Genomic DNA, 23,193 nt, shown 5'->3' with positions numbered 1-23,193 from the left:
TTTTTTTCTTCCTATCCTTCCACCCCTCTTCCCATCCCTCCCACCTCCAACTGTCAGGTACGTGATAATAAAGGAAAACTTGTAAATATGTAAGAAAGTAAAAGAAAATTCCAACCAAGTCATGTATTATATATACCTTCCTTAAGGCTATATTTGCCGCTTATTTAATGCAATAGAGGGACAAACACTCTTGAGGATAAAATGGAGAAATGTCTAAGAGAACACCCACTTGTTTCTAAAGCATTAGCACAAACAACCAATGCACTTTTACAAAATAAACTAACCTAAGTATTTTGTAGCAAATCAAGACCCATTTGGTCTTGACATACAGTTTGGGAGATTATTATTATTACGTTGCAACACATTTAGGTAGTTATCAACCTGAATTCCTGAGTCACTTCATGAAAATCGATTACTTTTCTTCCTAGTATAGTGATGTTCGATTTCGTTCAAATTCAGAATTTTGCAAAAGTTACAACTTTTCAATGATGCGGATGTGGGCTGCCTCGTCCGCATGAACAAGAATTACAATAAGCACGCGAACGTGTGTCATAAAGGCTTCCGCGTAAAGCTTGCATAAGTCCACATCAAAAATCAATTACAATACTAACAGATGTCTGGATTTTAAATGTATCTCTACCCTATACTTTTTGTCTGTTACACTGATGAGAGTTTGGAGTTCGAAGCCAAATGCAAATTATCTGTTGAGAACATAAATACAAATGCAAGTTGTCTAAACCTCTTCTCCACACGAGGATAAGTAGCATACTTAGGCTGAATTAATTGAATGTTAATGCGAATTGCGAAAACGGCAGTTAGAAAGAGACGCATGTTAGCTATGAAAGAGAAATCCGTGATTAGTTCCACAATTATCATCCACTTCTTATTAGTACAGGAGGACTTATCTTGGCCGAACTTCACTGTAGAAGCCGAGAATATCCAACATGTAAAGAACAAATGAAGAACATAGATCTGTAATAGAGAGTACAGATAATGCATTAGTCAGTTCTGAATGAGGGAAATTTCTTTGCTATCGACGTCTTTTTTTCCGGACTTGGACACCAAATCATCAAGATAATGCTGATAAATGTAGGACATGAATCCCCATATGGCAAGCAACATTGCTACTGCTTTTACTCCACTCATCTTTTCCTTGAAGATGAATACGGCTAAAATTGGAACAATCGGCAACCCTAGTGTGCTGATGACATTAGCAAAGAGTGAAGAGACCTTCAAAATCAATCCCACCATTCCAATGGAGAAAATTTGCCAGCACACTGCTATCCACAACAAAGTCATTGTATAGGATGCCTTGCCTAGTTCAAATTTGTTCATCTCTGCAGAAAGGGTCCTCCATTCTCCGCTAGCGAAAAGGCCGACCAACAGGATACAACTTGCTACAAGCGATTGGTAAATCAAGAAATCCAAAAGCTCCTTAACTGTTTGCCTTTTCAGAATCTTGTTAATTGCAAGTTGTGACAGAGAGAGTATCGAAGAGAAAAGTGCTGCAGCTAATAGGGTGCATATGAATCCTATAGCATACTTTCCTTTGGAGGATTTTGAGGAGCCTGAAGAGTCATCATTTTGAAGTACAAGGAGGGCAGAGGAAGTGGTCAGAAGTACTAATGAGTTGACAATTAAAGGAGTGAACTTTTGTGAATTGAGAAAGAAGGAAAACAAAGCATTGAAGCCTAACTGAGTTGCGCTGATGAGCGAAAAAGTGGATACAGGAAGGTATAAGAGGCCTACTGAAAATAACATCCCTACGGCTGCTAGCAAAGTGCCAAGGACCATATATATTGATCCGAGGACTAGAGGAGATGGTGTCTTCGTTTGTTCACTTGAGTTGTTTTTTCTGTCTTTTGTATTATACAGGAATGGCAAGAGGATTGGAAATCCAGCACCTTGTATAAATGCCGATAACCATTTGCTATTTCCACCCTTTTCATAATACAATCTTCCCAGAAGCGTAGCAGCTGACTGGCCAAAGAGTACAAGAACGGAAAATAAGGCCATTAGAAGCCATCTCTTGTTACGGTGAAGCAGAGGAACAGATGACTGTTGGTTGCCAATGGCTTCTCCCACACTATCAGGAGATATTGATTGTTGAGCTCCCTGAACTGGTAAATTAACATACACAGATAAGGATTAGTATTCTCTACCACATTTCTCTCAATGCGGAAGAGGACATAACAAGAAAGTTCTTTAAGTTAGAAACCGAAAAAACACATGCTCACGCAAACACATGAAAATCCTTTTTTTCATACTAATGCAAAATTGTTGAATAATGGAATTTCACATATACTTTCTGCAAAAGATAATGGCAGGAATTCTATATTTTGTACTTGAAAATGATGCACACTTCAGACTAATTACATAGGCTTGACTTTTGGAGAAAACAAAAAAGCTCTTGATCGGCCTGATCGAAGCTTCTTTGTATGATTTTGTATAACTTTAAAGGTGGACTATTTGATTTTGGATACAGAAATCCTTTGATACAGTCAATAACAAGAAAAGTTCTTAAACAAAATTAAATCAAGAAGAATACAAGTCAAGATAATCGCACAAGACAGAAGACCCTTTACGTACTTGCTTATAATCTACTCGGAAAACTTACTCGTGACATGTGTCTGCTTTTCTTGAGCTGCATCCTCCATTGAAGAAGATTTTGTGTAAGGAAGAACCAAAGAAATGAGAATGCGAATCGCTTAGATAAGGTAGAGTAGCATATGAGTTCCTTCTTGTCATTGTTAACTTAGTCAATATATATACAGCTAGCTTGGTTTGGGAATGTGTATTGTCCATAACAATAGCGTTCAATAGCTTGTACATTTGCAGTCTCACAACCAGCAGTCACCATCAAAGTCTAGCAATCAACTGAAGTTCTTTTGGGCAAGGCTTTGCTCTTAAATTGGTGCGGGGTGTATTAGATGAGAATCATTATTTGGGCAAATGGGTAGATTCATTATGAGATGTGGGCTGGTTCTGTCTGCAATAAGTTGATGTATAGCCGCCATGCCACGACTACTGACTTGGCTAGTATAGAATCATTAGAGGCCATAAAACTGGTTAGAAAACAAGGTTGCTAGATTCAAAAAGAATATTTTGTAAATATGCTCTTTCACACACAGACAAAGCTATATATTTGTTAGCTATTATTTACCTATTACTCTTTTAAAAGTTTGGCGAGTCTTGTCATTATAGAGTGTAAGTACTTTCTTGTCTTAATATTTCATTCTCATGTTACGCTATAATAAATCTACTCCATGTTACTTCTAATTGCAATTTTTAATAGAACAAAACTTCAATTATCCAACTCTCCCACGTAGTTATTCTTGGGTAATGCTAAATTTGGGTGAATGTAAATTAAGCTCACTGTAGAATTTGTTCAGTCTTATCATAGATATTTGGATTAAAGTTGACAATATTTACCTTAATCCTCATGTTAGAATCTAAAATACCAAACAGTAATCAAAATTATAAAAAAAAAAAAAAAGCAAAAGAGGAAAAGCTATCACTACCAACCAAATTTTAATAAACCACACCGAAAAACAAGGCAAAAACAATTAAATGTTTCAAATAAATTACACCCTTCATTAACTAAAATGACATGTTATGATTTACTCAATCCATGTTTTGGCTTACTCTGCCGGCCAAATAAACAAAAGGGATAATTGCAGAAACCTCCCCTGAGCTTTTCGACAATTTCACTCAACTCTCTTGAGGTTTACATAATTACGGAGACCTCCCTTGATGTGATAAAAAGACAACAATACCCTTCATTAATTGTTAACTTATTGAAAAACTCTATCAAATATTAAAGTTCTCTCATCTATTGTCAACCAATAACTGAAACTACAATATTTCTCATTTAACTCTCTATTCTCTTCGTTCTATTTCCGTTTTCCTTCCAAACTCATTTATTTATTCTTATCAATCAAATGTGTACTATTGCCACTAATAAAATCACCAAACCACTAATGCTTACCTGTCATGGTGACTATTCCCAATTTTCTCTTTTTCATTATTATTAAAAAGTTTCCTTGCGCCCATTTTTGTTTTCTATTTTGGATAGGCATTAGCAAATTGAAATTGTCAAATGACAAATTGAATGATAATTTCATTATCAAACTAGATGGAGATGAAGATAGTGGCAGTGATAAAAAATAAAAAATTAAAGATAGGAAGTGGAATAGGGACTAATATAGGTTATACTGTTATGGTTGTTATGCAAAAAAGTGTTCCCGAAATATTTATAACTGCATTGTGTTTCTATTTTTGATTTACAATTATTGATGTTATTCCTACAGAGAGAATTTGATTGATTTTGAATTATGTGCTAATGGAGTATATTGGATATTAATAATAGCAGTGATGGCTTAAATTATCTTATATTAAAAAAGTAGTAGCCATGGAATTGAAATTAAGGATATCGATGAATATTGTTATGTATTATGTAAAATCTAGCTAATATTGATATGAGATTGTAGGTAAACTTTTGGATATCTGATGCCGCGTTTATACTCTATTCATGTTTTGGTTTACTCTGCCGGCCAAATAAAAAAACTATCAGTAATTGATGTGCCGCCCGTTTCTAAGTTTATGTTAAGCATAGGAATAACTCTCTTAGGGTACTGAAAGTAAAATTTATGAAATGAATGGAAGATTTAAAGTAAACATCACGACAGCTCAATTAACTACAAACGGAACAATTGGGTTTTAATTTGCTCTATCAGCGCAGTCTTTTGTAACACCTTAACTTGAGTCGAGCCCATTTTGACTACATTTTTAAAGAAATTTAGGTAGTTTTTGTTACAAGAAAAACTTTAATATTTTTTTGAAATGTGATGTATATGTAAACAAACATTGTTAAAAAGATGTGTTTGAATAAGGCATTTTCCCCAAAAAATCCAAAATAAATTTCCCCAAGAATTGCAATGCAATCAGGCCCTATCCATGAAAAGTCAATAGTCTTGCGTGATGGCATTTCATTATGAGAGAATTGCAGTTTTGATCCCAAATATTTGAGGCAAGAGCGTTCCAACCGCATAAAGTTTGGATGAAAGCAAATGTAATCACAAATGTTTCAATTTCTAAACACATTTAGTCCCACTGATTGATTTTTGTCAATTGCTACTAGATCCGCTTCACGTACTGTTACTAGCATTTATTTTTTTAAAACTATTTTTAGCCATAATTTATAGTAAATTAGGACTCACATGCTGATCATGTGGATAATTAGTCTGGAGTCTAGAAATTCAAAAAATATTATTGATTGACCAGAAATATTAGATTAAAGACTAATTACTAACGTGATCAGTAAATGACTAATTAGTTATCTTTCATCACAGATTATGGCTTTTATCAATTTTTTAAAATTTTTAAATACTTGGTTGTTGGCACCTAACCTAATTATAGTTGGAATTAAAAAAATTAGTCATTAGAATTAAATGTGCATAGAAACTTAAATATTTGGGTGATCTTTCACATAAACGTTCGGTTAAATTCAATTGGCATAAATTTGACAGTTTTACAGTTTTAAAGATGTTGAACTGTAAAATTTTTGAAAGGATTATCTTTCATTCATACTACTATGAGTTTATATACAAGTTTCTCTGTAGACATTACAAAGGATAAATCCTTATCTTCAAATCAAAATACAACATAAAATCCTATCAAACTACAGTTCAAATTACAAGATAAAATCCTAACAATTTATAAACCAAACAACTTACATATAACAACATATCAGTAGCGTATCACATAAGATGTGCTTATTAAACTCAAATTTAAAACTCTAACTCCCTAATCTCTAATACTTCCACTCAAGCTGGAGATGTAAGTCTGTAATTCCCAGCTTGGATAGCGAAAACTGAAATTGATCACGATCCAGTGGTTTGGCAAAGATATCAGCAAGTTGATGTCAAGATGCATAATGAGCAGTAGATATTAAGCCAGGCTGAATTTTTTTCAGATGACAATCTAACTCAATATGGTTTATATGCTCATGAAATATAGGATTTGTTACAAGATGAAGAGCAGTCTGATTATCACAAGGTAATTGTAAAGGTTTGGAATGAGGAATGCAAAGGTCTATCAAAAGATACTTTATCCATGAAATTTCACGACAAGTTGTTGCCATAAAACGATACTCAGCCTCAGTTGAGGAATATGCAATAGTATCTTGCTTCTTTGTACGCCAAGATACCTGACTATTGCCAAGAAAGGTAATATATCCAGTTATAGAATTCCAAGACATTGGATAACTGGCTCAATCAGAATCTGAAAAGTTGAGAGCTGTAAATCACTAATTGAAGACAACAAAATTCCATGACTTGGTGTACCTTTCAAATAACGAAGCACTCTTTGAGCAGCATCTAAATGTTGCTTACCAGGTTTGTGCATGAATTGACTCAACAAATGAACTGAGTATGTGATATCAGGTCCGTGATAGTTAAATAAATTAACTTTTCCACCAGATGCCTATAAGGTCCTGGGTAAAAAAGATCATCATCAGTGGTGGTTTCTACTCTATTGGAAATAAAACTAGTTTAGAACCTAGAAAACCATTGTCCCTCAGAATGTCCAATGTATATCTTCAGGGATTGAGAAAAATTCCTTTAAAAGAACGTGCAACCTCAATTCCAAAAAAATTTTAGAGAACCCAAGTCCTTAATATGAAATAGGTCTTCAGCTGCTCAACAGAGTTTTTGTCATTACCAGTAATAATAACATCATCCACATAAACTAAAATAGCAAGAAAGATTGACCTATTTATTCGTTATTGTAAATAACGAATAATCAGCAATTGACTGCTTGAAACCGGTGACTTTTAAAGTTGTAGAAAAATTTTCAAACCATTGATGAGATGCCTGTCTGAGACCACACAAAGACTTGTGAAGTCGACAAATCAAATTCTTTATTGGTATATGATAACTAGGAGGAGGTGTCATATAAGCTTCTTCGTTCAAATCTCTGTGACGAAAAGCATTATTAATATCTAGCTGATACAATGGCCAATTCTTAATAGATACAACAGCCAATAAGCATTGAACTGTAACAAGTTGTGCCACAGGGGCACAGTTTCATGAAAATCAAGATATTCAATTTGAGAAAAACCTTTAGCTATAAGGCGTACATTGTACCTCTCAATAGAGCCATCAGCATGATACTCTACCATGTATATCCATCTGCAACCAATGGAGCCTAGGTAAAGGTTCTAAAGTCCATGTCTGATTTTCCTCAAGTGCTTCAATTCTGTAGCCCTAGCATCACGTCATTGAGAATATTGAACTGTTTTTTTTTTGTAAGTTTTACGTTCATTATAAGTAGCAATAGTGGACTGAAATGATCTAAAGAATAAGAAGTACTAAGCAAATAATTGGCAATAGGATAAAGAATACCTTGGGTGGATGACCTTGAAGATTGCTGATTGGAAGTAGTAGAAACGAGAAAGGACTACTTTGAAGAAGAGTCAGAGTTAAGGTCGCTACAGGATTTAAGAGTCATTGTTGCTTTGATTGAGAACTTAAGTGAGTTGTATGATCAGAACACAATGAAGTTCTAGAATTAACTATAGAATCATCAAGTGCCTGCCTTTCTTAATTTATAGGAAAGATAGATGAAGGAGAATGTGCAATTGAAGAATCATTTTCAAATGGAAATTGATCTTCAGAGAAAATCACATCTCTGCTAGTAAAAATATTTCTAGAATCAAGATCATACAAGTGGTAATCACATTGCCCAAAAGGATATCCAACAAAAATGCAATGTTTTGATTTTGCATCAAAGTTAGTTTTTGGTTTAACTTTGTTATTAGCATAACATAAACAGCCAAAAACCCAAAAATGATCATATGATGGTTTGGTATGAAAGAGCATTTCATATGGGGTTCGACCAATAAGACACGAGTAGGAATGTGATTTATTAAATAACCAATAGTTAGAACACATTCCCCTCAAAATTGAATTTGTAGATGAGTTTGAAGTCTTAAAACACGTGCTACCTCAAGAAGATAGCGATGCTTTTTCTCTACCCTACTTTTGTTGAGGAGTTGCTACACAAGTTGACTAATACAAAATTCCTTGTTTATTAAAGAAATATTGCATAGGACTTGAAAAAACCCATGACCACTATCTGATCTAACATTTTTAACTTAATAGTGATATTGAGTTTTGACCATGTTAATGAAATTATTTAAGAAAAAATAAGTTTTAGATTTGAATTCCATTAGATAAACTCATGTACTCCTGAAATAATTATCAATAATAGTTAGAAAATAATGAGCACCTGAATGAGAAATAGTTGGATATCCACTCCACATATCACGATGAATGAGTTCAAAAGGGGAAGCACATTTATTCATACTCAATTGAAATAGAAGTCTGGTTTGTTTGGTTAAAATACTTATTTTCCATGATTTAGAAAAGTTATTAGAAGTATTACATATAGAATATGGTAAACTAGCCAAATTTTATAAATAAGGATGTCCTATGCCTTAAATGTCACACATTTGGAGTAGAACTAGAATGAGTTGAAACTTGAATGTCCCGTGCAACATTCTATTGTGACAATGGTTGATTGTAGTGGTAAAGTCCTTCTCTCATTTCACCCACTCGAATCAGCTTCTTCGATTTTAGGTCTTGAAATGCACAAAAGATTGGAAAGAAAATAGCAACACAATTTAGTGATTTTGTGATTTTACTGATAGAAAGAAGATTAAAATAAAAATTTGGAACACAAATCACATTTTTCAAGGTATTTGTAGGAGAAAGAATTAACTTTCCTATATAAGAAATTCGAATGTTAGACCCATCAGGCAAACACACAGGTTTGATATTCTTATTTTTAACAACTTCAGATAGTAAGGATAGGTAGGGTGTGAAATGATCAGAGCCTTTGAATAAATAATCCAAGAGTTAGAGGAAAGAATTTATTGTTGCATTCATAGTTATTAAACCCGGCCCAGGGAGGGACCTGAGGTAGGTCAACGGGTTATCGGTTCAACCAGTAGGTGAGTGGTCCAACTGGTGGGTCACTAAATATATTTAAATATTATGTCTCATAAGTTTTGATATGGTTGAAACTATAATAAACTATGCCATAATAAATGTTCAATTAGTCTAATTTATCATAGAATAATTAATTCTTATAAGAATTAAAGAATTAACAAACTAAATTTAATTAATAATCCACCAAACTTCAAGTATAAAATTTTATTTAAGTGTAATTATCTAGTTTATTTATGGATTTTAAGTGCATAAGTTTATTAAGAACGATATTTATCTTTAAAATGAAAGGTAAAAATATTTATGAATTGATGAAGATAAAAATACTAATGAATTGTGTATTTCAATTATGAACTAAAATTATTTATGAATTTCAATTGATTTTTTAAGTCTATTTCATAACTTATAGAGTTTGAGGAATAATAAAATGTTATTAAAAGATTCCAAATAAATTTTGTTTTGGAGAAATAAAATAAGAATAAATATATAATATATAATATAAGAAGAACAAAACTACTAACAAACAAATTGTTGGTTTAATGGTGATGCACTCTGCTTTTATGCATAAGGTCCCATGTTCAAACCTTCATTGAAGCATTTGCACAAAATTTGTCCTATAACAAATGGCCCGAGTTCCTTGAAAAATCGGCCGATTAATAACATTGACTGCATTACAATGACTGATACATACATAGTTTGCAACTTTCTGACCATCAATACTCAAAATGGATAACAATTGTTGATATACATATATATATATATTTGTCGGATACGATAGATCTACTCCTACTCTATACTAGAAGGAGGGGGTGACCAATGGGATCAAGGGAAGAATTCGGGAGGACTGTTGCTGGCGAAACGTTTCAAGAAACCTTGAATTTTTAGCATGCAAATCAAGGGATTCAACATCTAACCAGAGCCTTAAGGCTTACAGTTGTTGATATTGACTAGCTAAAGGTTGAGAAAGAGGAGGTACTGTTGTAGAAGTCTACGTCACTGGTACAGGTTTGGAACTATCATTAGTCATGCAAGTACATGCAGCCGTAGCTTTTGGAGAACCTGTATTTCTTATCGGTTTAGGTTTTGACTTAGGATGCCAAGTAGAATATCCATGGACTTGTTTGGACTGAATTATCTGAGTGGCGTTGGAATAATTTGTAGAAATGGTGTTTGGACAGATTGAATATTTTGCAGAATTTAGAATCCCAACATGTTATTTTGTACTTTGCCTTGTCAGTGACGGGTATTTTACATACGTACAAGTTAAAAAAAAAAAAAAAACCGAATTACACCCGTTCATTGCAAGTATACAAGTCAACTAGTAGTTTAGGGTATATATCGGGTCGATCCCACAGGGAAGAGTGAATAATTACCGGTATTACTAAAGTTTCTCTATTATTTAGACTATCAATGAATTATAACAAATTTAACCTACTGAAATTATACAAAATAACAAATAAAATCTCCTTAGGTTGTGGTATCCCTAACTACTCATGCAAGTGCTATATTTGGATCATTGAATACTACATCTAGGCTAGTTATGGTGTAATTTCCTTATGCATTTGAATCTTACTTTCGTAGTGAATCAATTATACTTATAACTAATCCATACCTATTCTCATGGTCATGAAATTAGTTACAAGTTTATTTCTTCAGTGAAATTACATGAAATGAATAACTAAAAACCACATAGGTGTACCTCTACTTTCGTGAGTGTACTCCCTATGTTTTGCACTTTTTGAACTAGTGTTAAATCTCAATTTTCATTGCAGAAATAACACCTTAAATAATCACAATTAATGGTACCAGATTAATCATGATTTAAAGAGTTAAAGTACTAAATAACTTGCTCGAATCATAACAATCAAATAACCAAATAATAAATACTAACAATTATAGAAAGTTCAACCAAACCCAAGGCTTAAACTTTAGAAACACATATTAAACACAAAATCCAGAACTTGTATATTAACCAAACTTAAGAATCCAATACAAAAGATAAAGAGTTGGAGAAGAGATAACCCATGTCACTTGAGCTTCAACTCCTCCTTCTTCATCTCCATCTTCATCCTAATCTAGCTAATATACAAGAAGGATGAACTAACTAGCTAAACTATCCTACACTAAGGAAATGGAAGAACTACATTTTTGTACTCTCCAAGCTCCTGTAAAAATTGCTAGCTTTGAGAATATGACCAGCCTCAGTTTTTATCCTAAAATTATGATATCCTCCATTTCCCTACCGTATTTTTCTTCTCCCCTTTAATTCTCTAAATCTGGTGTTAACCAAGTCAACAAAACAAAGTTCCAACCTCTTGATTCTACCATTTATTTTTGACTTGCCAATAAGCTATTTTTCTTCCTTTGTGCATCAGAAACATGTTCAGCCAACGTTTTCTCTCCAACTCTAGCTGGAAAGTAGTGTGAAGATGAGAAAAATGATTGAGCAAATTGCAGAAATTCGGCTGCCATACGCATTTTCAATTTTGACCTCATTTCAACTGTAATTTTCTCTATGATAGCCGCCGAACTAGCTGTTATGCAAAACACAAAAGTTGTATACCTTTGAATTACCATTCCAATGCTTCAAGAATCATCTAATTTGGAGATCGGTGGACGGAGATATGGTCGAAATACCATAGACTGGTCAATTCTGGGCTTCAGCTTTCGACCATCCAGATAAGTTTCTGTGTTTCGACTTTTTGACCATGAAAACAGTTGAATTGGACTTTGATGTCTTCATACCAAATGTAGATATATCTCTTATCTTCAAAATGGTACCAAGATCACCTTGATCCGATCTGTGTAGCTCCAGATATAGTCAAAATACGAAAATGTGTCTGAGTTGTCAAAGCTGACTTTTTCTTGATTCTTTTGTTCTCAAATTGCATTTCGCCTTTTACACTTCATATTTTATTTTCACCACTTTAATCCATCTTCAACCATCCAAATATCTTCTCAATGCACTTCATTTGATGATTGAATCATTAAACCTACAAAATATGAAGTTTTTACCATAAAAACCAATAGAAATGTAATGTTAGCCACTTTAACATAAAATGTAGATTTTTACCAAAACCTTAGTTATTTTAATTATAAAACTAAATAATAAAATCAAAATTAACTAATAAAATGTACTTAAAAATATGTAAAATAAACCCTTATCAAATATCCCCACACTTGAACCATTGCTTATCCTCAAGCAATAAGAAATACAAACCAACAATGATCCAAAATTTGAAAATAAATATATGTACACAATCAACTTCATATTCTCAAAACAAGGTAAATAACAATTATGCAATCTTTCATTAATCCTCAAGCACTCATAATATCAAGTAAAGGAGAGCCAATTATACCACCATTATAACAAATTCAAGTCAATTTCTCATCCTTACCCAATTTCATATGCAAGTAACTCATATGGTAAATAATATGCTTCCTAAACTCATGATCATTTCTTATTCAAATTTAAAGAGGGATTTATTCATATAATATAGCTAAATATTACTTAAGTTGTGAAAGTGCCTTTTGACGCGAAGATCGACATTTTTAGATGAAGATCGCCGGTTACTCAACATTTCACATACTCAAGTTGCTTTGCATACTTTTAATTCAAGTACCGTTTTACACGAAAGTCGACATTTGTAGATGAAGACTCCCGGTTACTAAGTACAAGAATCATTGGAGTAGAACAAATCTTATTTTCTTTTTTCTTCTTTTTTTTCATTTTTTCTCTTTTTTTTCCACTTTTTTTTAATAGCAAATATAATAATAATTTCCTCAAAAGAATAATCATGAGAAAAGTATTGCACTTAGTGACCATATTTATCACTTAACTTCTAAAATCAAATAAAGAGAAGAAATTTCATTAAATATGCAAAAAAAAGGGCATAATTTTCTCCACTTTACAAGATATACTTTCCTACAAATGCAAAAATTATAATCACATAATAGTCATTTCCAAATTAAATGAGAAAAGAAGTTCTTAAGCCACATATATTTATTTCAAATGTAGAAGGAGTTTGAACTACTAATGGTATGGAACTTGTTACCCCTTGGATAAAATTGAAAAAATTTAAAAATTTTTGGGGCAAGTTTGCAATTTTGGATAAAATTTTAGAAAAATTTTGAATTTTAACACAAGTCCAATATTTGCAACTAATAAGTCAATCACATACAATGTATATAATCTCAATTCTGCCCCCACACTTAACATACACATTGTCCTCAATGTGTAGAAAGGAAAATCAAGATAAAGAAAAGTAATACTCCCCTATTGTTGGGATTGAATATGAAGCTTGAAGATATGTTGTTCACCTATCTCCCACGGTTCATGAGTTCCATTTGATAACCATTAGTGATATAAACCTAAAAATGGAAAATGAGAAACAAAAGTGATAACAAAGGCTTAAAACATCAAAATGGCGATCCGTAACTTCAAACCCTTGTTTTGGTGATGTACCAATAAAAAATACACAATAAGCAACTTAAAGTACAAGAAAATATATGAGGAAAAGAAGAAAAAGAGAATCAAGGAAACTGCATTTTTTTTTTAAAAAAAAAGTGCTCAAAAAATGCGACTCATTAAAACGCGTTTTCTGCTGTGAAATTTAGCAGAAATTCAACTTTTGAATAATTACAAATGATACCCCAATTTCTCAAAATGCATCATAGATCAATTGTTTGCTAAAATACTCAATGCATGCACATGTAAAATGATCAAAACATGCATTTTAACCCCTTCTAATGAATCAAAAACAACAATTACTGAAATCGAGGGGTTGAGTTCCTTGATCAAACTTCGCCTTTTTCACCTCATTTGGTCACTTTTGCTTCTATTTCCCAAACCTACAAAGGAAAAACAACAAAATAACTCAAACAGATATTTTAAACATAAAATCATACCAAAATAACATAAATAGCCAAAACATTGGGTTGCCTCCCAATAAGCGCTTTTATTTATAGTCGTTGGCTCGACTATTGAACCTCATTTTTCAAGGAGGTTTGGTTAAAGAATAATCCACTATTTTAGGTCGTGGTGGATCATTAAAAGGTGGCTTAATAGCAAAAGCCACATGATCTAATAATGTGAGAAATGAAAGTGACTTACATATTCCAAGTGTTTCATAGATATTATCTTGAATATGCACCACTTGAGAACTTACCAAAGGAAATGCCATGAGAGTATCTTGGGCAGCAATACCCTTAGAACATATACCTTCAATGCACTCCTCAAGAGGGGTGAAAACTGAGTCATTAAAACTCACCTCTTGAGGTTCGAAGTTAGTTCCAAAGATATTATCATGTGAAATGGATATTTGCTCATTGAAACACAAGTTAGAATCATCATTTTGATCAAAATGCAACCCATTTTCACATACAACATTTCCACCATTCATGCTAGGATCTTTTTGCAAATTATTAGAGGAAATAACTTAACACAAGGCATTCAATTGCTCATGTATTCTACCAAAGTGAGAAGCTAATTCATCTATTCTTTCCTCAATCCTATCAAAACAGGCGGAAGTTGCATTTGCTAGCTTTTCTATTGCTGAATCAAATTGATTAGAAAAGTTTTCTACTGCTAGCTCCCAAGATGCATTAGAATTATTAGCTAATAGTTCACTTTTTAATTCCCCGGGTAGAGGTGCATTAGCTAACTTCTCTATTGCTAACTCCCAAGATGGTTTTGATTCATCTTGGACACTTTCAGGTTGGTAATCATAAAAATATGGATAATCACTATATGTACATTGATTATTCCAACCATAAGCAGGAGAATTGCTCCAATTAGCACTATATTGATCAAAACAAGGATTGTAATGCTCTAATTCATCATAATAATCCACATTTTGTGCTTACATACATGTATTAGTAGCATGATAACCTCCACACAAGTCACAAATCACATGATAAGAATTAAAAGCATTAACATTCCTCCCTTGCTCAATTTCATGCATAATTGTGTCCATTTGAACTTGTAGCATCATAACATCAAATTTAGCTTTTAAGCACCTTAAACCATCTTCAAAAGGCATACATTCAGTAAATTCTTGGTTACCTCTGTTGAAGGAGTTTTGCACTTGGTAACCATCTATTGCCAATCTTCCATTTCTCAAGCATTGTCTGGCAAATTGATTTACCCTCCTCATTACCTAAAATTGCTTTTAAACAACTTAAAAGCAAAATTAGTAAGAAGAATAAGTGATGAAATACATACACACAAAAAACACTAAAATAACAGAAAATAACATTCACACTATAACTAATAAAATGTCTAAACTAATAAAGTTGCTCTTCACACCGATATTGCCAAATCTTCCCCGGAAACGGTGCCAAAAACTTGACGGGTATTTTACATACGTACAAGTTAAAAAAAAAACCGAATTACACCAGTTTACTGCAAGTATACAGGTCAACTAGTAGTTTAGGGTATATATCGGGTCGATCCCACAGGGAAGAGTGAACAATTACTGGTATTACTAGAGTTTCTCTATTATTTAGACTATCAATGAATTATAACAAATTTAACCTACTGAAATTATACAAAATAACAAATAAAAGCTCCTTCGGTTGTGGTATCCCTAACTACTCATGCAAGTGCTATATTTGGATCATTGAATACTACATCTAAGCTAGTTATGGTGTAATTTCCTTATGCATTTGAATCCTACTTTCGTAGTGAATCAATTATACTTATAACTAATCCATATCTATTCTCATGGTCATTAAATTAGCTACAAGTTCATTTCTTCAGTGAAATTACATGAAATGAATCACTAAAAACCACATAGGTGCACCTCTACTTTCGTGAGTGTACTCCCTATGTTTAGCACTTCTTGAACTAGTGTTAAATCTCAATTTTCATTGCAGAAATAACACCTTAGATAATCACAATTAATGGTACCAGATTAATCATGATTTAAAGAGTTAAAGTACTAAATAACTTGCTCGAATCATAGCAATCAAATAACCAAATAATAAATACTAACAATTATAGAAAGTTCAACCAAACCCAAGGCTTAAACTTTAGAGACACATATTAAACACAAAATCCAAAACTTGTATATTAACCAAACTTAAGAATCCAATACAAAAGATAAAGAGTTGGAGAAGAGATAACCCATGTCACTTGAGCTTCAACTCCTCCTTCTTCATCTCCATCTTCATCCTAATCTAGCTAATATACAAGAAGGATGAACTAACTAGCTAAACTATCCTACACTAAGGAAATGGAAGAACTACATTTTTGTTCCAAGCTCCTGCAAAAATTACTTGCTTTGAGAATATGACCAGCCTCAGTTTTTATCCTAAAATTATGATATCCTCCATTTCCCTACCGCATTTTTCTTCTCCCCTTTGATTCTCTAAATCTGGTGTTAACCAAGTCAACAAAACAAAGTTCCAGCCTCTTGATTCTATCGTTTATTTTTGACTTGACAATAAACTATTTTTCTTCCTTTGTGCATCAGAAACATGTTCAGCCTACGTTTTCTCTCCAACTCTAGCTGGAAAGTAGTGTGAAGATGAGAAAAATGATTGAGCAAATTGCAGAAATTCGGTTGCCATACGCATTTTCACTTTTGACCTCACTTCAACTGCAATTTTTTCTATGATAGCCGCCGAACTAGCTGTTATGCAAAACACGAAAGTTGTAGCCCTTTGAATTACCATTCCAATGCTTCAAGAATCATCTAATGTGGAGATCGGTGGACGGAGATATGGTCGAAATACCATAGACTGGTCAATTCTGGGCTTCAGCTTTCGACCATCCAGATAAGTTTCTGTGTTTCAACTTTTTGACCATGAAAACAGTTGAATTGGACTTTGATGTCTTCATACCAAATGGAGATATATCTCTTAGCTTCAAAATGGTACCAAGATCACCTTGATCCGATCTGTGTAGCTCCAGATATAGTCAAAATACGAAAATGTGTCTGAGTTGTCAAAGCTGACTTTTTCTTGATTCTTTTGTTCTCAAATTGCATTTCTCCTTTTACACTTCATATTTTATTTTCACCACTTTAATCCATCTTCAATCATCCAAATATCTTCTCAATGCACTTAATTTGATGATTGAATCATTAAACCTACAAAATATGAAGTTTTTACCATAAAAATCAATAGAAATGTAATGTTAGCCACTTTAACATAAAATGTAGATTTTTACCAAAACCTTAGTTATTTTAGTTATAAAACTAAATAATAAAACCAAAATTAACTAATAAAATGTACTTAAAAATACGTAAAATATACCATTATCAGTCAGCAAGGCTTGGGTCTTGTCTGTGCAGGCTTTCCATGCATTACAACGCGTGGCTCACAGGTTTAACCATTCAAATTTTTTAGTCGTTGGGTCCTAATTACTTTACACTTCTACTCCATTTACCTTCGGTCATTTATTTGTGCTCAGCATTTACTGAAACACAACCACTGTGCGCTTCTTGATCTGAAGCCGATCTCATCTCAGTCATTTATCCCTCACTTCCTGAAGCACAACATCCCCTACTCCTTAACCGCCTGCTTCTTTTTTTCCTTTAACCCGTCACATAGTAGCTACCATTTTTCCGGCATCACAAGCGGCACAAAGTTCAGAATACGGTGGCATAGTTCGACCCCCTCTTCGAAGTGCCAACAAAATCCGATCCGGGAGTTTCTATAAGGTACCATCAATTTCGGAGACTTTTTGTGAAAAAATTCAACCCAGCTTCCATTTGACATAAATCTGGATATCCCCGTATTTGGATCAACAACAGCAATTTTTTGTGGCAATTATGATCTGAGTACTTCTTGCACTTTTTTATACCTGTTTGTCCTTAAAACGACCTATTTTGATTCGAATTTGGAGAGTGGTTTCTGTGTGGCTAGCCTTTCTATTGAGGAGAAATAAGAAAATGGCCACCTTTCCAGAATTAATTTGAGAAACATTCTCCCAGTTGCCATGAATTTTCGTAATCTTAATTTTTAGGGATTTGCTTTCTTGTTTGAATGTCGAATTGGTACAGCTAATGTTGGCCTACTGTGTGCTATGATTAGAAAATTTTGGAGCTATATGTTCGCTAAATATCTGCGATTATGGACGCAGTTGTCAACGATGCTGCGGTTTAACCTATTGTTATAACATTCAATTTTTTTTTAAAAAAAATCCTTGCTAGCCGAATAACTTCCTACCTTAATGGTCGTAAAGCTTCGCATCTGTACTGTATGAGTAGATTTTGATGTATGTAGCATTGATGGATGCTGGTGTGGGCTGGATTCACCTGTTTCTTGTCTGTCCCTTAGAGTTATTTGGCCTCTGACTCTAGCTTAATGCTAATAAACGTTTTGACATGCTCCCTCTGCAACTTCTAAGCTGAATGGTACGACCACTGGCTTATAGGTCATTTCCTGTTGAAGTTTTGTCTGCTATATATACATGGATTTGTTTTGCTATTGAAATTGAAACTGCTAGTTTCTGATAAGCCAAAACTTAAGTTGTATAAGCCGAAGCTTAACTTGTACCAGCCAAAGCTTCTGCTGCTCTTTTATGTCAATATCATGCAGTGCTAGTTATCGCGATTATACCTCATGTTTCAGCAACTATTTAGAATACCTGAAATATTTGTATGATCGAATGGTTTTACAAACGTGGTTGCTGTAATGGTTTCCACATTGTAGTGAACCTCTCCTTCAAATTATCAGTCATGGATGGCATTTAGTACAATTTAGGAGTTCTAGTACCATCTAGCATTTATTACTTAGGTATTATATCTTGGTTGTTATTAAATACTCAGTCATTTTCACCAGATGCTAGTCAGTTGTTAGGCAAAAGCAGAAAAGGTGTTTTACAAAATCTTTCAGTATCTATTCATCTATCATGTTAGCCATTATTGGACAATTTTTGTTTATCACTCAATCAGTTCTTATTCTCCACATGGTAGTAGTAGTTGGACTCAACTTAGTGCCACTTTATTTCCTGTTCGTTGTTGTATTTGTAGAGCACACAAATCAGCGTGAATTAACCCAGAAAATGTCAAAACATTTCTTTTGAGAGCTGCCTTCCAAAAAACATTCCCTACTTTTTACAAAAGGCCATGATGGAGACTACCCGATGATGCCCCTTAAGACACAGAAGCAGTGTAATAGTCAGTGTAAGGCGTACTTAAGTTTTTTCTCCTGAATTCACTACTAAATTGTGTAATTATGTGACTCACGTCAGTTTTCTGCATTTTTTTGTGTCTTTAGCTCTTCCCATCAACTGCACCTCCAATTGCACAGTCCAATCATCCACTGACTCCAACGATATTGAAGAGTGCATTAGTAACTTTGAAGCAAACCGTAAGGTATACATTTGCCTCATCTCAGAAAGTTTTTAATTACCATACTTATTTGCATGCCTAGTAACTTGAATTTCAAATTTGACAATAGGAGATGGGAGGTAAGTTCGAGTGGACTTCCGAAATGGATGAGCACTTTATTGATATGTATATCGCCTTCAAGATATCAAAAAAATGGGACTGGTTCAGATCACTAGAATGGAATTATGGTCAGAGAGCCGATCATTTACGTGAAAACCATGGACATGAAGTCAATGCTACCCAGTGCCAATCAAGATTCTACTGGTTCAAGAAGAAATGAAAACTTTTTTGCCAGCTTCGGGGGCTCAGCAACAAGGCCGAAACTGGCATCGGATAGGAAGAGGACACCCAGAATTTCACTGCTGACAAGGACCATTGGATTGCTCTCATTTCGGTTAGTCTTTTCATTTTTTGTCTACCGAACTTGACCAGTTTGCTTATGCACATATAGAAGCTAGAAACGTGAAAAATGATCTATTTTTTTGTCTTTTAACCAACAGTCAAACAGCGAGTATGAAGAATTCTCTAAGCCCTTCAGTTGCAGCTTGTACTAGCGATTCACTCCTATCATGATTAGGGAAATGGCTATAGGCTTTCGGGAGTCAGTAGTGGGAAGCGACCAGCATCCAGTTTAGGTAACTCCGGCGAGCGAGAGGGTTCTAGAGGCACAAAATCTAGCCGGTCATCTGGGATAGACTTGAAGACACTTTAAGCAAGATCGGCAACTTCACAGATGTGGCGATCTGTGATCGAAAGGATCGTATAGACAGAGATAAGACGTACAAAGTTGAAAATTGTCAATACATCGTGTCAGCCATGGATATCCCCGTTGATTGGAAGGTAGAAATAGACTCGTATCTCGCCGAAGATACGAATTTAGGCCAACGGATTATCTTCATGTGGTATGATGATGCTGGAAGATATGCATATGTCGCAAGGCATATGAGCAAGAAAGGTGAGGCATAATTTGAAGTACGGATTCCAACAAAACAGAAGAGTTGAGGTCTCAAATAAGTTTGATATTCACAGCTGCAATGGTTGTGTTGTAGGGGAATATATGAACCCGAGTAATTGCCAACTTTGGTTTGTGTAAGTTTGGTGTCATGCGTGTGGAGTTGCTCTTTTTTTTCCAGTTAGGTAGAGTTGTATTTTTTTTTCCAGGCTTCGGGAGTTGCTTATAACTGCTATGAACTGTGAGGTGGAGTTGTTAGTCTTTTTAAAAAATTGCTCTTCTACCTTGTTTGTATAACATGTGGGTGGAGTTTGCTTTTCAAAATTTCTGGAATTACAGTGTGAGATTTTCTTGCTAGTCCTTAATTGTTACTTTTATTGTGTAATGGATATGTGCAGTATTCGGAATGTATCTGTATGAAGCTCATTGTTGGCTAGGTGTTCATAGCTCTTTGTTTGTTATGGATTTGGGGACAGGAATAATTGGCTGCATTTGCTTCATTCGTGTGGATTGCATGTATATAGGTAGAGCTTTATCATAGCTCTCTGTTTGTTATGTTTCCTTTTGGTGACATTTATTTGTGTGTTATCCAGTTATGGACAATGAGTTTCATATTTTATGTGATAGTATGCCTGTTTGCTTATTTTTAATTGAATGGGACTTTGCCTGGATCTGGATAGCAGGTTCAGATTGTCATCGCACTGATTCTGAGGGACAATTTGTATTAGGGCACCCCCCCTTATTTCAAAGTAAACGAAAATGTACTTCAATATGGTGCTGCTTTACATGCATCATTGGCTGTGACTCACAACCTTGGTGGTCCTGCTACACTATCTGTGCAGAAGGAGAGTTTGCTTGATGAGTTCTAATCTGATTGAAGCAACTTGGAAGGTTTTACTACAAATTTTCAAAACTATTTGATGACTGAATTGTATCAAGGGCATATGTCGCGAAACTCTGCGTATTAACAGACATTTTACAATCCAACTTCTTGTACCATTCCTTTGTTCTTGTACCATTTTATTATTGTAAGTATAATAAAGGAAAAAAGGAAGTTTAAATTTTCCCCTATAGTTAACTTACTCCAATTTATGTGATAGACCATTCCATGCCCCTATAGTTCCCTTACTCCAATAACTTTGCTGTACTATTTTTACATTTTCACTTACCCCAAAACAAATGAAGTAGAGAAAGGGAATTATCACACGGGCCCCTGCCCTAATTCCCATGCATCATTTCTGTTTGTTCCATTCATGGTGCTATTAGTAGTTTTGTATTATGACACACAACTTGGACTCAACATGTCAGTCCACTTTCGATTGCTTGCTACAGCAACTGTTTGCTCTCTTATTTGGTAGATGGCAGCTGTGTCCACCGAATTATTGGTCTTCATATTGTACAGGAGCTATATGCTAGTTGCTCAGGCTTTGGAAAAAGGTTTTAGCCTTTAATGATGCACCCTTGTTCCTATCCCGAAAATCAAAAAGCATCAAGTAAGGCTGTAAATAATAGACAAGGGAAGGGCGAATTACCCGTCTCCAAAGTATCTTTTGCTACTATCCAGAGGGGCTCACGTCTGGAGTGATATTTCAACATAAGACTAGAATCTCTTTAAAGGCAAAGGCTGTATCCAATCCAATATCTTTTCTCTCTTCGATTATCTGCTAGCAAAAGGTTCTTCTGCCTGTGAAATTTCCCATTCTCAAATCATTCAGTTTGGAAAATTTTTGCAAAGCAGGCTTTGATGACAACCCTGTCAGTGTCAATACAAAGCGAAGTCGGATATGGTAGATTTTTCTATGTGAGTTTTGTCGGTGCGAATTATTGCTGGAATGCGCTTTCCCTTTATATTTAGCCAGAACTTGTGTTTGGAGTCTCGCAATTGTCACAAAACTCTAGCTTCTCCCATCTACTGGCTCAAACCAACGTTTTAGCTGAAAGCAAAGATACCTCTCTGCCACTGAGTATTTGAAGGTAATCATCCCCCCACTCCTTAACAGGCAAGTTTGATTGGTATTTTCCAACTTACAGTTATTGTGTTTTTGTCTAGAGGTAGTTGTACTATGGCACATAACAATAGGAGGACGGGCAGAGGACGGAGAGAGGCAATAGCTGAGGAAGATGAAAGGGATGAGACAATGTTGGTTTTGGCAGCAGAATTAATGATGCTGCATCGTGACAGGACTAGAGATAAAATACCTTACCACGACGGCTCTCTAACTGGACGGCAATGGGTTGAAGAGTTGATCAATGGGCATTACCGACGCTGTATGGAAAACATGCATATCACCGTTGACAATTTCCTTCAATTATGTGAAATACTCCAGAATAACGGTTATGTGTCTCGATCCTATCAACAAAGGGTCGAAATAGAGGAAGCGTTAGCAATGATTCTAGTCATGGTAAGTCATCGACATACTCAGCGCGTGTTAGCGGAACGATTCAACGGATCAACGGAGAAAATTAATCGAAATGTGCACAAAGTTCTTGGGCTATGCAAATTTGCCGCTACAATAATAAGTCCGTATGACCACGATAATGTTCACCCAAGAATAGCAAACTCAAGACATTTCTATCCATGGTTCTAGGTAAAGTCCCATAATTTAGTATATTGAATAAAGTGTAAAATTTGTTGTCCCCGCAATTCGCACCATTTATTGTTGATTTTTCATAATTGACAGGATGCTGTTGGAGCTCTAAATGGCACACATATTTCAGCTTGCCCGTCAAGTGGAGATCAAATGGCATATACCAATCGACACGGGACACACTCGCAAAATGTCCTAGCAGTGTGCGATTTTGACATGAGATTCAACTACGTCTACGCTGGATGGGAAGGCAGTGTCCACGATGCCCGAGTGCTAGAATCTGCGTTGATGCCGCCATCAGATTT

General features: G+C 34.6%; 1 protein-coding gene across 1 annotated transcript; it reads right to left on the bottom strand.

Annotated features, from left to right (window-relative positions):
* Nucleotides 1-857: 857 nt before the first annotated feature.
* Nucleotides 858-2,805, bottom strand: LOC113709280 (purine permease 21). The gene is made up of 2 exons (XM_027232001.2): nt 2,618-2,805; nt 858-2,120 (listed from the first exon to the last, which is right to left on the bottom strand). Exons 1-2 carry the CDS (start codon nt 2,655-2,657, stop codon nt 1,003-1,005), a joined length of 1,158 nt encoding a protein of 385 aa, XP_027087802.1. The 5' UTR covers nt 2,658-2,805; the 3' UTR covers nt 858-1,002.
* Between the last annotated feature and the right edge of the window lie 20,388 nt (nt 2,806-23,193).

Source organism: Coffea arabica, chromosome 9e (genome assembly GCF_036785885.1).
Source record: "Coffea arabica cultivar ET-39 chromosome 9e, Coffea Arabica ET-39 HiFi, whole genome shotgun sequence".
Classification (NCBI taxonomy): Eukaryota; Viridiplantae; Streptophyta; class Magnoliopsida; order Gentianales; family Rubiaceae; genus Coffea; species Coffea arabica.
This window is presented reverse-complemented; position numbering and strand designations above follow the sequence as displayed.

Coding starts and splice junctions, on each gene's coding strand:
- LOC113709280 (XM_027232001.2), bottom strand. CDS start 2,657: ATGGAGGATGCAGCTCAAGAAAAGCAGACACATGTCACGA. Junction 2,121..2,617: donor AAAGCAGACACATGTCACGA/GTAAGTTTTCCG, acceptor TTAATTTACCAG/TTCAGGGAGCTCAACAATCA.